Raw genomic sequence first — 14943 nt, forward strand, 5'->3', positions numbered from 1 at the left:
AACTAACCCACTCTGAAAAGTTATTCAGTGGTTCTTTACAGCACATGGGCACAAGCATAAATATACATACATAAATGCCTCATTCGGCTGGTTCGGATACATCAACTGCGGCACCATCTTGGATCGGTCAACAATGAGAGCTGTTTGAATGCAAGTGAATGGAGAAGAAGCCTCAGACCATTGCATAATCTGCTTTTGTGTGAAAAGTTCATCAGGTATTGAATTGACTGACTGGGTGCTAATTTTCAGTATGTTTACCATGATATATTCATTTGTAGAGGACTTTATTTGCAGTTTGCTTAAAAAAAAAAAAAATAAAAAAAAATAAATAAAATAAAAAAACCTTGTTCTGTTGCACAAAGATAGTTGAATAAACTCAGAGTTTCAGAGTAAGTTTCAGGTTGACAAAACCAGATACAGCCAAACCGGTTTAAATCGGGTTCAGCGATCTCAAGATGCTCGGTACATACGTTCTCTGTCAACTCAAGAGTTTGAATCTGAGTTATTGGTTAACCCTGAAGCTTGTGCACATGAATAAGTGATGTTTGTCACGAACAGCCAATGAGTGAAGCTTGAAGAGAGTCGGTGTGATTTACTTTTTGCAAGAAATTCAGCATGATTTATGTCTCCGCTGAAGATCAAGCGAACATTAAATTAAAATATGAAGAATTTACACAGCATGGAGAAACACCGCTGCTGCCGCGAAAGAAAAAAAAAAACTGAATATAATGTGTAATTTAATTTATAAAGGTTCACAATAAGAGCATAAATATCTATAAAATGTAAAATATTTTATATTAATTTAAATTAAAAGTCTGATATAATTTAATGTGCAAGCAATGTTACTTTGTGTGAAAGTCTACAATATAATTTTAACCAGAAGCTTTATTTGTTCATGTGCAAAAACTCAAACCATAAATTTGTCTTTAAAGTGTGAGAAACACATTAAGAACACCTCTGCAAGCAGAAGGCTACATATTTTTCGAGGTTCTCAGCATCACTCACTGCATACAGGCACAGTATGTAAAGAAATGTAAAGAAACTCAATAATGCATTTTAATGTGTTGCTCAAAATATAAAAGGTTCCCCGATCTCTAAAATAGACCATCTTATAATCTTAATTTACAGGTCTAATAATGCAAAAAATCTTAATATATAAATATGAACTCATTAAATATATAAATATCTCTGTGAAGGTCAATTTGGAGCGAGAGATACAGGGGGAGTGCGTCAGAGATGTCACTTTACTCACAGCTGATTGGTTCAGTATCTGTTCAGCGATCTGTAACCCAGAATGAAACCTGCTCCGGATCAGGTTAGCCGTGTAGCTTAAGTTGATGAACACTGGTAAAAACCGACCCACCTTATTGGGCCTGAATAAACACAGTTTGCTCAAACTAAACTCAAACTCTGGGTAGCCATGGAAACCAGGAATTTTCAGTCAGGAATTTTTATTTCATCTAAAATATTGCTCAATGTTTATGGAAAATCAGATATTCTGAAAGTTGGCTGGAAAAGACTTAAGACTGTTGCAGACCAAACCTGTCAATTTACTTTCATGTGTTGACGGACGGTTCTTGACCTTTCCAGTACGGCGGACGCGCCGACGTATCGATGTCCATAGGAACAGCTGCTAATAAGGTATCTAAGTATATATAATTATGGGCACAAGCACAAACCTATACTCTAATGGCCTCTAGTCACAGATTTCAACAGGTTACCGATTTAGTTCTTTCTGATGAATTAAAAACATACAGCACGACCAGTGTAGTGTATTTAGTGGCGTATTTGGACCCACTAACTGCGTTCTCGCCCATCACCCATTCCAGTACTTTAACTGAAGATTTTTCCAGCAGTGCGCAGTAGAGGTCTTCACGGGTCCACTTGGATCCGAAAACCCTAAGTCCAAAACTTTGACTAGTGCCTCGGACACGGGTCAGGACTGACATAAGGAGCCACGGGTCTCGGGTAATTTTAAATAAATGTGCTTTTACTGAATGGACCTGAGAAGACCCTAATTATTTTAAAATGTGCCAACTTTCCGTTATTAGTTTCGGGTGTATAACAATATTGTATTGTTTAAAACAAATGCATATTAAATAATTCGGTAACACTTCTGAAGCCTGTATTTATAATGCATTATAAGGGTATTCTTAACATCTTACTGTTGTAAATAATTGTAACAACAGTTATAATATGATATAATACTTACTTTTTATGGTTATAACTTTTAAGATTACAGAGCATTATAATACACGATCAACACCACATTTATTTTAAGTTATAATGTTTTATAGGACTCAAAGTTATAATGTATTAGAAGTTTCATATTGTAACATTGTTTATTTAAGATAAAAACCTGCACAATATCTTCCTACAACTTATGGTGGTCTATTACCACTTTATGTCAAATGACAAATGCAATGTCTTGTAAACATCCAAAAGGCTTTATAATGTGGTCATAATCATTTATAAGTGGTCTTAGTCTGCTTTAAATTAAGTAATAAAAGCTACAGTAGGTCTTCTTTTAAACAGCCATAAGATATTATGAAGTGGTTATAAAACACGTTTGCTTTGAACATTTTTATTGTAATACTTAGAAAATATAAAATATGTAATAAAATCAACAAAATCACAGAACATTTTTTTCAGATGTAAAAGAGTTATTAGCTTAAACTTGCTTACATTAAATGAACATTGGCCTCAGAAGAAACCCTCAAAAATGAATAAAGTAACAGCTCCACTAAAGGCTAGGCACTGGCACTATAAATTATGGATTTTTACTCATTTGCATTCTGAGAATGTACGAAGTCACAATAACATTTATTATAAGGCATTAGGCATACATTATAATGCATTAAGAATAAATACAGGTTTCATTGCGTGTTATAATGCATCGTAATCTTAAAAGTTATAACCACAAATAGGTAAGTATTATATCATAGTATAACGGCTGTTACAATAATTTATGAGACAATACAACATATTATAAGGTTTATTATATGGCATTATGCATGCATTATAATGTGTTAAAAACACCCTTATTTTGCATTATAAATATATGCTTCATAGAAAGTGTTAACGCGTAGACTACAATAGCGTTTTAAGATTTGATTCGTCTAAAACTGGCACATCTCATTTGCTGAAGCACCAGAGATCGTGTCGACACAAGAAATCGATGCAAAGCTCCATAAGTTTGTTTGTGAGGACAAGTGGGGTATCTACCCTGTATAAAAAGAAACTGTATTCGAGTCTGTGCAAAAGATCTGAGACCATATCGAATGTTTGAAACGAGTGCATTACGCCAGCTAGCACAGAGTTTGGTCGAGATTGGAGCTACACAGCCATTGTGATGTGAAAGATATTCTTCTCTCGTGATTCACTGTTTCTCGGGTCACTCTGGAGAGGTGCGTAAGCTTGAGAGGAGAGCTTTTACCCAAAGTCAAGCAGGCTATTGCTAAGCCATTTGCTTGTGGAGCATCTACTGACATGTGGACTGTCGATTTTCGAAAGGTCAGCTACACATGCATAACTCTCCACTTCATAGATGAACACTGGACGTGTCAGAGCCGGGTAATATGCACCTGTGCATACCATTTGACTCAAAGACAGTTGCAAACATAAAAACAGAACTGTTGAAACAGTTGGATGATTTCAGAATGTCACAGGCTGAAGTACACAAACTTGTGTTTGTTAGCGGTCAAGGTGCTAATGTGCAGGCTGCTCTCAACAGTTGGACACACAGATGCTGCAATGCGCACATTCTCAACACTGTGCTGAAACACACTTTCAAGTAGGGAGGTGAGGAGGAGGAGGAGGAGGAGGAGGAGGAGTAAGATTAATTACAGTCTGTGAATGCATGTATTAATCAGTGCAAGTCAATGACATTTTTTAAGTATTCTGGTTTGCAGCTCCAACTGACACGCACCCTCAAACATGATTGTGAGACTCGTTGGAACACTAAGCTCATAATGGTGGAATTAATACTCGGTGCTTTTGACAATGTGCAAAGAATTCTTATGACAAGCGGAAAAACACACAAAATAAGCCTCATCTCAAAAGAGATTCTTCAAACACTAGTTCAGTTTTTGACCCAATTCAAAAGGGAAAGCGATAAGCTGAAACTATCCCAGTATCCACCTGCTGGCTTTATTGAAATCTACACTGCTCGAGCAAAAGCACTGGAGATTCTGAAATGCAGAGCCAAAAGCCTTCTGATCGATCACCATGCGAAGCTTGGCGTGCTGTTGTGGCCAAAGTTTAACCTCTTAACATCCGGCCTCTTTTTGTGCATGAGCTGGAAAACGACATACCCAAAGTAAAACTCTTCCAGTTCTTGAACCCTTTGGTCTACAAACACAATCTTGGGCTCGTTTGAAAGTAGACAAAAGTAGTAAAAATGTATCATTGTAGTATAAAAAAAATTTGTTAGAGCTATTTAAATATTTTGAATAGTGACCGCAGTTATTATTTATAAAATACTTTTTTTTTTAAATGCAAGACTATGCGCAGTGCCCCAAAAACACATCTGATACAATGCCACAAGTCTGATGAAGTTCTGACACAATTTTGAAGTCGATATGACCAAAACTCTTTGTTCCATAATGATTTATGTGTGTACTTCCAAAAAAAAGGCCACATTGTAGTATAATCGTATGATAATTATAGTATAATTATCAAAGTGGTTCAAAACACACAATTTGTTTATATTTCAATGTAAATAAAATACCACACAAACCAAATATACATGAAGATATCATTTTTTTTTTTTTTTTATAATTTGTGAATATATTATAATGCATTCCATATATATTTATGCATTTTATAAACAATGTGAAAAGAACATTGCAAAGATGCTTCTGTTCATTTTTCCCCATACAAATGTAAATTGACTTTTGCTCTGCTGTTCACCCAGGGTCTTTAGCCACTGCTTCAAGCCGGGGAGCCTCGCTCTCCCCGGCTTCGATCACCATCAGTGAAGCCTGAAGCACACCTGCTCCCAATGCAATCTGAACAAAAAGCACTGGGAGCGCGTGTGCTCCAGGGTCTAACTCACGGTGAGCGAAGCCGGGGAGGGAGGCTCATCTCAACTTGAATGACATGTCCGAGCCCCCTGGATGTGCAGTTGAACAGGGGGTTTGATGAAAAAATGCAGTCGGGAGGAAATATTTAAGAATATTAAAATATCAGTCAACAATAGTCATGTTTGAGGACATTTTTTTTTTATTTTATTTTACATGCATAACCTATGGAACCTTGTGGCTGAGAACAGATAGTAATTATTATATGGGGATTCGGGGATTTTCCATGGAAATTTTTTGACAAACAGAATGGACATTTTAATCATAGAGTGGACCAATTTTGGTATTTTTGAAAATGACGAATTAAAATGATGGAAATGGGTATTGTTGCTATGTCTCTGCTATGGTTTACTATCAATAAAATTACTTTTTTCTCTGATCGTGTCACTGCGTAGCAATTTTACTCTTGTTAAAATGGGTGAAAGATGACGCTGCTGCGATAGCAAGGTAAGAGAGAAAAAGCATAAAAGAATCGGGTTCCGAGGTAGAAAAAGTAGAAAAAACTGACAGTTTCCCTACGATATGACATATCAATTCATAGCAATAAATTCATGCACATGATATCTGGAAATAACATTAAGCTAGTTTTATGCATTGGCAAATCTTCATTTCTTCAAGAATTTCAACTGAATATCTCACCATATATGGCTTGGATTCCTCTGATATCATCAATGTGCAGTCCTAAAGTTGACCTGGGAACCAAAAAATATTCCAAGCAATCTACACTGCTTCCCTCAGTTAAGACATAAATAATGACATATGATATTTGGAAATAACATTAATTTATTTTAGACATATGGAAAAAAAGAGAATGGGGTTTAAAAGTCTTAGGAGTTTTGAGAGCATATTTTATCATCCAAAATAGTTTATTTCAGAGTAGTTTATTTATGCTGTCACAATCTGCTTTTGATGCAACAAATATAAGTTATAACGAATAAAATTCAAAATCAATTCATACTTATGACATTTGTTACAAATATTTTATTAAACAAGGTAAATATAATGGTTGCTGCACGATACAGGATGCCCGTCAACTGAACTCACGTCTCATCGCCGCATCGGGTGTTTACAGTGTAAATAGCCTCATTGGAATGAGAGTGATCTAATTTTGTTTTCTGAGCTGCTAGTGTTTTGAAAGCTTTGATGCTGACATTATCCAGCTCAACAGCCTCTGACGTTAGCGATTCGTGGTTCGAGGCCAGCAAATTTTTGGCTGTTGGTGCAATAAGGGTATAAGACAATGGGTGCTTCTCATTTCCTAAATTTTGCTTCCTCGTTTCCTTGCTCCTCTGACCTCGAGCACGTGACCCGGAAACCGATCAAAGTCCGCCATCATGAAGGATATATCAATTCACGAGGATGCGAGGATTGAGGAAGCTTACTGAAGACGCTTGAGTGATGAAACACAGGACCTTCCTATCTGGAAGACTTTTTGGTAGAAGCACCTGACACACGCACAAATTCTCCTTCCCCTTTCACATCTCACACAACAGTTTTAATTCATGCTTCACCTTTGCGGTTTAAATAAACCATAATTTTCACATACTTTAACTGTGATCTTGAATTATTAGGTTTTATAATGAAAATATCAATTTATCAAATTTCAACAGAATAATGGAAAAAGCTCAGATGTAATGCAGCTGCGCAGAGACAGTGCTCTGAAGTGACGCGTGAGTGAGCAGGACATTCCATTTTACAAAAATATCTTCCTTCGATTCCTCTGTCATCGTTTCCTTTCCTTCCATCCTTTACTTGTTTCCTACGTGGGTGGAGCAAGGAAAAAAGGATGCAGAATTTCAGAAATGAGACGCACCCAATGATTGGGTTAATGCGTGAATGCCACTGGCCTGAACTTTTTGGTCGAAGCACCTGACGCACGCATAAATTCTCCTCCCCCTTCAAATCTGACAACAGTTTTAATGCATGTTTCACCTTTGCGGTTTAAATAAACCATAATTGTCACATTCTCCAACAGTGCATCTTGAAATATTTTTATTTATTATGAAAACATCAATTAATAAAGTTTCAACAACATAATTTCAAGCGCCCTGAGGTAATGCAGCTGCACAGAGACAGCGCTCTGAAGTGACACTTGCGTAAGTAGGACATTTCATTTAACAAATCCGTCTTGCTTTGATTCCTCCTCCCTGTTTCCTTTCCTTGCAACCTTTCTTCATTTCCTAAGAGGGTGGAGCTAAGAAGCGAGGAAAGGAAGCAAGGAAAGAAACCTAGGATGCACAGTTTAAGAAATGAAAAGCACCACAGTATGTCATCTTCTACCACTACTTCCAACGTGATCTCATGAGAATTCGTATGTATTCTTCAATAAAGTTTGGTTCTAGCAAACATACATTCTCTTACGTTTGCATAGACACTGAAATGTACAATACTGATGTATTGACAGCATCTAAACGTCATCATTGTACATATTAACACCTATAGAAACGTACAAATGTTTACGTGTACTGTTTGAATGAATTAATATTGAATAATTCATAGATTTAATCAATTAATTACATTGAATTTATAATCAATGAGATTATTTAAATGCCACCACATTTATTTAATGCAGTTGACATTATAATATGATATTTTAATGGTTTCAGTTCTGTGTGATTTCTGCTGCTCTACACAAAGTTTTAAAGGATTACATCACTTTAACCAAGACTAAATTTTAAAATATTTAAATGAATAAAAACTCTGTAATAAATTATTAAGCATTTAGTTTTAATTTTGTTTGCCATGGGACACAAAAGGAGTTTTCAGAATATGCCAAAAAACAAAATAAACCACAAAAAGCACCATAAAACAATATCAAATTTTATCCATACATTTGTTAGCTATAATCCAAATCTTCAGACTACTTTCTGTGAAGAACAGACCCAAATTCAAGCCTTTTGTCCAATGATCTCCATCTCCATCATTTTGAACGAATCTTTTATATGACTCGGAAGAACGAGTAGTCTCAGAGAGTGATTAACTTTGTCTCAGCCGTGCATGTGCAAAATCCGTGCTCGTGTTTCATTCATTTGGCGTGGGGACAGCTCTGTACAGGAAACAGAAATGATTAGTTCACCTTATGAGTTGGTCTAAGGGTACAACTCGTTCATTGACAGCCACAAAGTCTCTGTATTGCAAACAGAAGTTACTTAATACTTCTTAATGCTCCCAACAAGCAGATTGAGGTGCTTTATTTTTGCACTTACAGTCACACGAAGTGTTTCTAGTCACTAATTTTAGCTTCTTTATTTCTTGCAATTCATAACTTTGTGATTATTTCTGTCATGATTCTGTCATTTTCCCCATCCCATTGAATCTGGTAATAAAGATTAATGTTTTAAACTTTGTATGACTTTTATCTTCTCGTCAGAAAATATAGACTACAAGAGCTACAAGGAAATCCCATATTATTTACTTGTTTATTGAGTTGATTTTAAATAAACTGTAATTTATTTTTAATTCATGATGCATCCCCTCATTGTATTATTTATTTATTCTTATGTTCTTGTTGGGAATAGCATTAATTATTAATTAATTATTTTTACACTTGGGATAAAATATCATGTCAACACTTCCTGCATTAAATACATGAAAATAATTCATCATGACAGTTCTTATGATTTTAAGAAGTCATTTATTGACATACTGACTTGTACTGATCATGATACAAACAACTGCAACACACTGACTGTGAGCTGTAAAGAAAAAATAATGAAAAAAGACCAGTATTTGTCACTCGTGTATGAGTGCTGAGCCTGGAAGTCACGTGTCAAATGAACGACGACTCAGATCCGAACTCCGAAGACCGACTCGGGTGAACTAATCAATTCTAATCATATATAAGGCTGTCACGTGCTAAATGAACGAAAGACTCGTACACGAAGACCGTTTATTTATTTATTTTTATTGGAACATATAACAGGGGAATACAAATACATAAATAATGTACAGCTTAATATACATATACATCATACAATATACTTCTGACTTATAGCACCAAAGTACAATTATGAATCTCTATCAATAATCATTTTCAACAGAAAAGATGTATCATCAGCTTTTCTATTGTTCTTTAAAGCATGTAAAAAAATCTTAAGGTCATTGTAGAAAAGTCTAATATTTGGCACATTTGACATACACTTTGCTATGTGGATGTGATATTTCCCAAACAAAGAAAAAACTTTGTGTTGTTAATGTCCAATAAATCGCTATCACATTCCAAAAACAAGACCATTGAAACAGTTATTTGAATAATTTTGTGAAAAATCTCAAAAACATTTAAAGAGATTTGAGACCAAAATGATTTTGTATGCCTACAATTAAAAAAAAAATAAGTGTAAGATTGCTTCCTCTTTGCAGAAACAACATAATGGTGAAAGATCATCCTTAAATTTGCTAATGAAGGCATTGCAGGGGTAATATCGATGTATTATTTTAAATTGGATTTATTTAATTTAGCTAGGAATTACATATTTATTAACATCTAACCACAAAAACAGATGGACAATCACATTTCCATTTTATAACACCGCTAGGAGGGAGACTTTTATCTTTGGTTAATATCTTTCTAATAAATACATTATTAAAAAAAAAATTCCCTGATGTCAATGCCCCCAACCATGAGACCTGGAAGTGAACCAGTTATAGAAATATACATCTTTGAATTTTTTATGAGATGAAGTAGTTTTGGGGAAATACAACAAACAAATTTTAAGTATTCTTTTTGAGGTACATTTATTCCAAAAGTATTAATTAATTCATTGTAACTATAGATTTTACCAGAATGATTTAATAAATCTGAAACAAATATTTATCCTTTGTTAAACCAGTCTATCTTGAAAATAGTCTTGTTTTTGAGTAATATATGTTGATTGTTCCAAATTATGCATGAGTGTGGAGAAAAATTGTGCTTAGAGTAATTTCCATGCATCCAAAGCTTGTTTATGGAAGTTGGCCAGTTTAAAGGGGAGTTTGGTACATTTGAAATTACAAGAAAATAGAAACTTAAGTCCACCACATCTATTAAAGATTAATCAGGGGACAAAAAAATCATGCACTATTATTCCCATTGAGACAATGTTTGATCCAATTCATTTTAAAGTTACTGTTAGTAGTACTAAAGTCTAACACACTCAACCCTCCCTCTGAGAAACTTCTAATAATTGTTTTCCTTTTAACATACTCTGTCTTATTTCTCCAGATAAATCTATATAAAATAGTGTCAATTGCCGCACACATCTTAGAATCTACAAAGAGGGACAATGCAGGATATACCAGTCTTGAAATCCCTTTAGCCTTGGAAACCAATACACGACCCTGAATAGGTACGTCTTTTTGGAGCCAACAGTTAAAAATATTTCTAGTTTTTTTTTTTTTTTTTGCAAAAAATTATCTTTGACTCTTTCAGAGGTCGATTTGCTAATCAAAATTCCTAAATATCGAACCGCCTGTTTGACCTCTGAGGCATCAGAGAACAATTTTATTGCCTCCAGAATAATGGGGACTTGGTTTTTGTTCTTTAAAAATAAACAGGTATCATCTGCAAGTTGAGTAATAATTAAATTGTGATCTCCTATCTCAATGCCTTTAATTTTAGAGCAATGTATAGTGTAGAGATTTAATGTTTCAGCTACTAATAAAAATAAAAAGGGGGATATAGGGCAACCTTGTCTAATACCTCTTCGAAGAATAAACCGAGGAGAAGTACCATTAGACAAGGATACATTACTAGAAATTTTATTATAAAATGTTTGTACCATATTTATAAATCCTGGGCCAAAATCAAAACACTTTAAAGCCTGAAACAAAGTTGTGTTCTACCATATCAGATGCCTTATAAAAATCTAGAAATAAAATAAGAGCCTCATCATTAACTAGTTCTGGATAATCTAAAAGGTCTAAAACCAATCGAATATTATTTGAAATGTTTCTTCCTCTCATGAAACCTGATTGGGTGACTGATATAATTTCCTCCAAGCATGGTTTTAATCTACTGGCATATATAGATGCTAATAATTTGTAATCTGAATTAAGCAGTGTAATAGGGTGCCAATTATCTAAATGCAAAATATCTTTATTAGGTTTTGGAATCAATGTAATTAGGCCCTGCTTCATTGACTCTGAAAGCTCACCATTTTCCGGACATTCCTTAAACATATCCAAAATAAACACTCTGATATCTTCCCAAAAAAATATATCCATCATAAACCATCAGGCCCTGGGCTTTTATTAAAAGGAGTTTTTTTTAACAATGTCATCTCGTTCTTTCAGTGACATCTCCTTTTCGCAAAGGTTTGTGCTATTTATACCTATAGAGGGAATAAAGGGTTGTATCTTGTTAAGAAAATATCACTAATATCAGGGTTAAAAGAAGACATGTATAATCGTTGATAGAAATCTGAGACATACTTTGAGATTCTATTCTCCTCTGAAATGAGAGTATTATCAATATACAGGGAGGAAATTTTTTTCTGTTCACCTCTTTTTTTCCTAATTTAAATAAGTATGCAGAGTTTTTTTTCACCTGATTCTAACCATTTGGCCCTGGATCTAATAAAGGCCCCTTTAGCCTTTTCCGTGTAAAAAGAGTTTAATTTTTCTCTTAACAAATATAATTTGTCTACTGCACTAGAAGTCAGACATGCAATATATTTAATTTCTTTTAATAATGTTGTGTATTGTGATTCCTTTGATTTTGAAAGATTTTTGCTAAATTGTATAGAAAATTTACGACATTCATATTTATACAATTCCCAATTTAAAGTCTGAGAGATATTAGTATTTGTTTTAAAAGTTTCAATTATGCTTTTTATGCCCGAACAGTAATTATGGTTTTGTAACAGGGAAGTATTTGATATCCAATACCGTGGCTTCCTTAGGGAACCAAGGGTAAATTCAGAAATGTCTAGATCAATACCAGCATGGTCAGTTAACGGTGCATGAGAAATATTTCAGGATTTAGCAAAAGGGACTAGGCTATCAGATACCAACCAAAGATCAATGTGGGATTTTTGTGACATGTCAGATTTAAACCAAGGAAGAGGAAATGTCCATATGAATGAATCTGTAAATATCTACCAAAGAGAGATTAGAGCAAATATTACTAATTATTTTATTAATGTTAGCGTCACTTTTAGGTGGAAAACGATCCAAACATAAATCAGGAGCCTCATTACACCCCCCCCCCCCTTAAGAACTGTCCTAATGTTCTTTTGCTTGAGAATTTCCGGGTGCTTTGCGTCAGTCAAGATGCGGTCACGGTGCGTGAGGGAGATGAACTGTACTCGATGAGGTTGAGCGAACCCTTTATTTCCAAGCCTATGGGCAACGTCAATCGAGGTTTTGAGAACATCAGCGAGGCCAGGTGAAACAAGAGCCAATATTTCCATCACGACCATTTTTACATTTTCACCCTCCACTTCTTGGATACCAGCAATCCGTACATTCCAACGTCTCTTGTATGTCTCCAGTTCGTCCAACTTTTCCCAGAGTTGCTTGTTTTCAGTCATTAAGGATACAATTCGATCCTTCATCTTGTTAGAATTGGTGATGGCACAGTCAGCCTTGTCAGAGACCAAATCAATTTTAACTCCGTGTTCATCAATACGGCCAGAGTAACAGGACACAGATTTTTCGATCGCCAATAACTTCTCCAAAAAATCGTCCTGTTTTTTCACCAACCTCTCAACTGCCTCCAAGAGAACTGCGTTTGATGGCTTCATGACTTTATGTCGCATTTTCGAGTGGGAACTCTTGGTCGGAGTCTCTGGGAATGCCGCTAAATATGTAATTGTATCCTCTTCACCAGAAGTCTTTGCTTAGTCATGCTCACGTTTTACTGCTACGTCTTCCATTTGAGAAGAGAACTCCACTTAGCAATTAGCATGCTAATTTTCAAAAAAGTGTAAAATAAAAAGACATCCTCAAGACAAATCACTTAAAATGTAAGGGATCTTCCCGTTCTCAAATTAGGAACTTTTAAGAATATGTATAATCACATGAGGATAAATTTGATCAAGAATTGCACATACATTTCTATGAGCTGCAAAAGAGCGCCATCTTGCCCCTCCCCCGTACCCGAAGACCGTCTCTGGAGGTGAACTAATCAATTCTGTTTCCTGTAGAGCCTATGTGACTGTCACATGATGAATGAAATGATTTGAAAAAAGATTCGTTCATTTTGTTGAACGAGACTTAAAGATCAAGTCAGTAAAATAATCCGATCTTCCCATCACTACGCTGTAACCGTCAACCCGCGTTGGTTTCGTTTTCTAAATTAAAAAACTGCTGCCTCAAGCATTTCAACCAACGGTTTTACGACAGTGATGTCGAATGCTCATGACAGTTTGCGACATGCTGTATTCCAAGATGTGTATGTTTTAATAAGATATGACAGCGCCGTTATGGAGTGCATCAGGAGAAGATTTACAGCGATTAATAATTTAAATTCTACTCTCCACCTTACACAAAGCTATTGTATGCCATCAGGGAGCACACTGGATGCAGCGCATCACCCTTACTTTTGCACTGAATTTTGCAATTTTTCTGAATAAATTATTGTGATTAAATGTATCTGCCTTTTACGTGTTTTATATGCTTAATAAATGTTTATGGTTAGGTTTAGGAGTAGGTGTGGGATTAGCGGCTGTAATATATATATATATAAATTAATATATTGTAACAAATATAATTGCTACTGTACATTAATCTACTTGTTACATGTTTTTATATTGTTGAAATGTGGTTATGTTTAGAGGCTGGGTAGGGTAAAGGGATCTAAAATATCTATAAAAGAGTAAAAATTTACAAATATATTTATAATCGATTCGTGTATTCAAATATAGTTGTAATGGATAAGTCAATATGTTTTGTTTCTAAAGCTGTAAATACGTAAAAATGTTTACGTTTTAGATGCTTTCAAATGTTTATTTTGTACGTGTTAGTGTCTACCCAAATGTACAAACTTGTACGTTTAAATGTTACAAATATTAACGTACAAATAGCTATGTATATTAATGAGATCAGGCTGCTACTTCGTAATTAACGGTCCAACTATGAGTGTTGCCATCTTGTGGACCAATTAATTAGTGCAAACATTCCAGGCACATGCGCAGACTATCCATACAGAGTTCACGCAGTTAGAAAAATGGGTTGCAGTGGGTACAGTGCTCGCGTACCCTGCTTATTACAAAATTGACAACACTCGTCCTGTCCTTGCACTTCTTTTGACAAGCCTTGTCACAAAAAACAAAATAACAACTGTGTGAGAATTTCAGTATTTCACATTAACTTGGTGAGAATCACTTACCAGGGCCATCAAACGGTGAGGGACAGCCATCTCTTTTGTGAAATGAGATCCTAATATCAGCATGCCCATAGTCAACCTCTTTAAAGTTGAGTGGAGTGACATCACTCCAGTACTTAAATGCAAAGCGTATGGCTATCTGTGTCGCGGTTTTCCCCATATCTGGCGTGTAGTTGTTAATGCGATATGTTAAGTTTTCCTTATGCCAAAAACCTACAAAAAAGAAAGAAACAATAAAAAAGCCAATGTAGCTATTTTCTCTAAATGAACGTCAGAGTTGAAGCATGACTTGGTAATGTCAACATCTTATCAAATTGACATATTCTGAATCTTCAGGTGTGGATTGACTTAATAGAAATATACTGCTATGCTGTGGGTTTGTTTTTGAATAACTTCATGTTTAAATTATGCATTGTTAATTTATCAGCTGAGAGGTACTAAAAGCAGGCCAAGATGGTATCTGCTGAATTTTTTTTTTTTTTTTTTCTGTGCTGATTTTGAGGGGAAATCTGTGGAAGGGATTTACACAATGAATAAAATGTATTAATGGAGCTGAGA

General features: G+C 35.1%; 1 protein-coding gene across 1 annotated transcript in view; it reads right to left on the reverse strand.

Annotated features, from left to right (window-relative positions):
* mmp19 (matrix metallopeptidase 19) overlaps nucleotides 1–14943 on the reverse strand; it is a 58722-nt gene that overhangs the window by 14477 nt on the left and 29302 nt on the right. Inside the window, exon 4 of the mRNA XM_051676645.1 lies at nucleotides 14389–14598. Within this exon, the coding sequence (XP_051532605.1) occupies nucleotides 14389–14598 (210 nt within the window). The remainder of the gene's footprint in view (nucleotides 1–14388; nucleotides 14599–14943) is intronic.

Source organism: Myxocyprinus asiaticus, chromosome 37, assembly GCF_019703515.2.
Source record: "Myxocyprinus asiaticus isolate MX2 ecotype Aquarium Trade chromosome 37, UBuf_Myxa_2, whole genome shotgun sequence".
NCBI lineage: Eukaryota > Metazoa > Chordata > Actinopteri > Cypriniformes > Catostomidae > Myxocyprinus > Myxocyprinus asiaticus.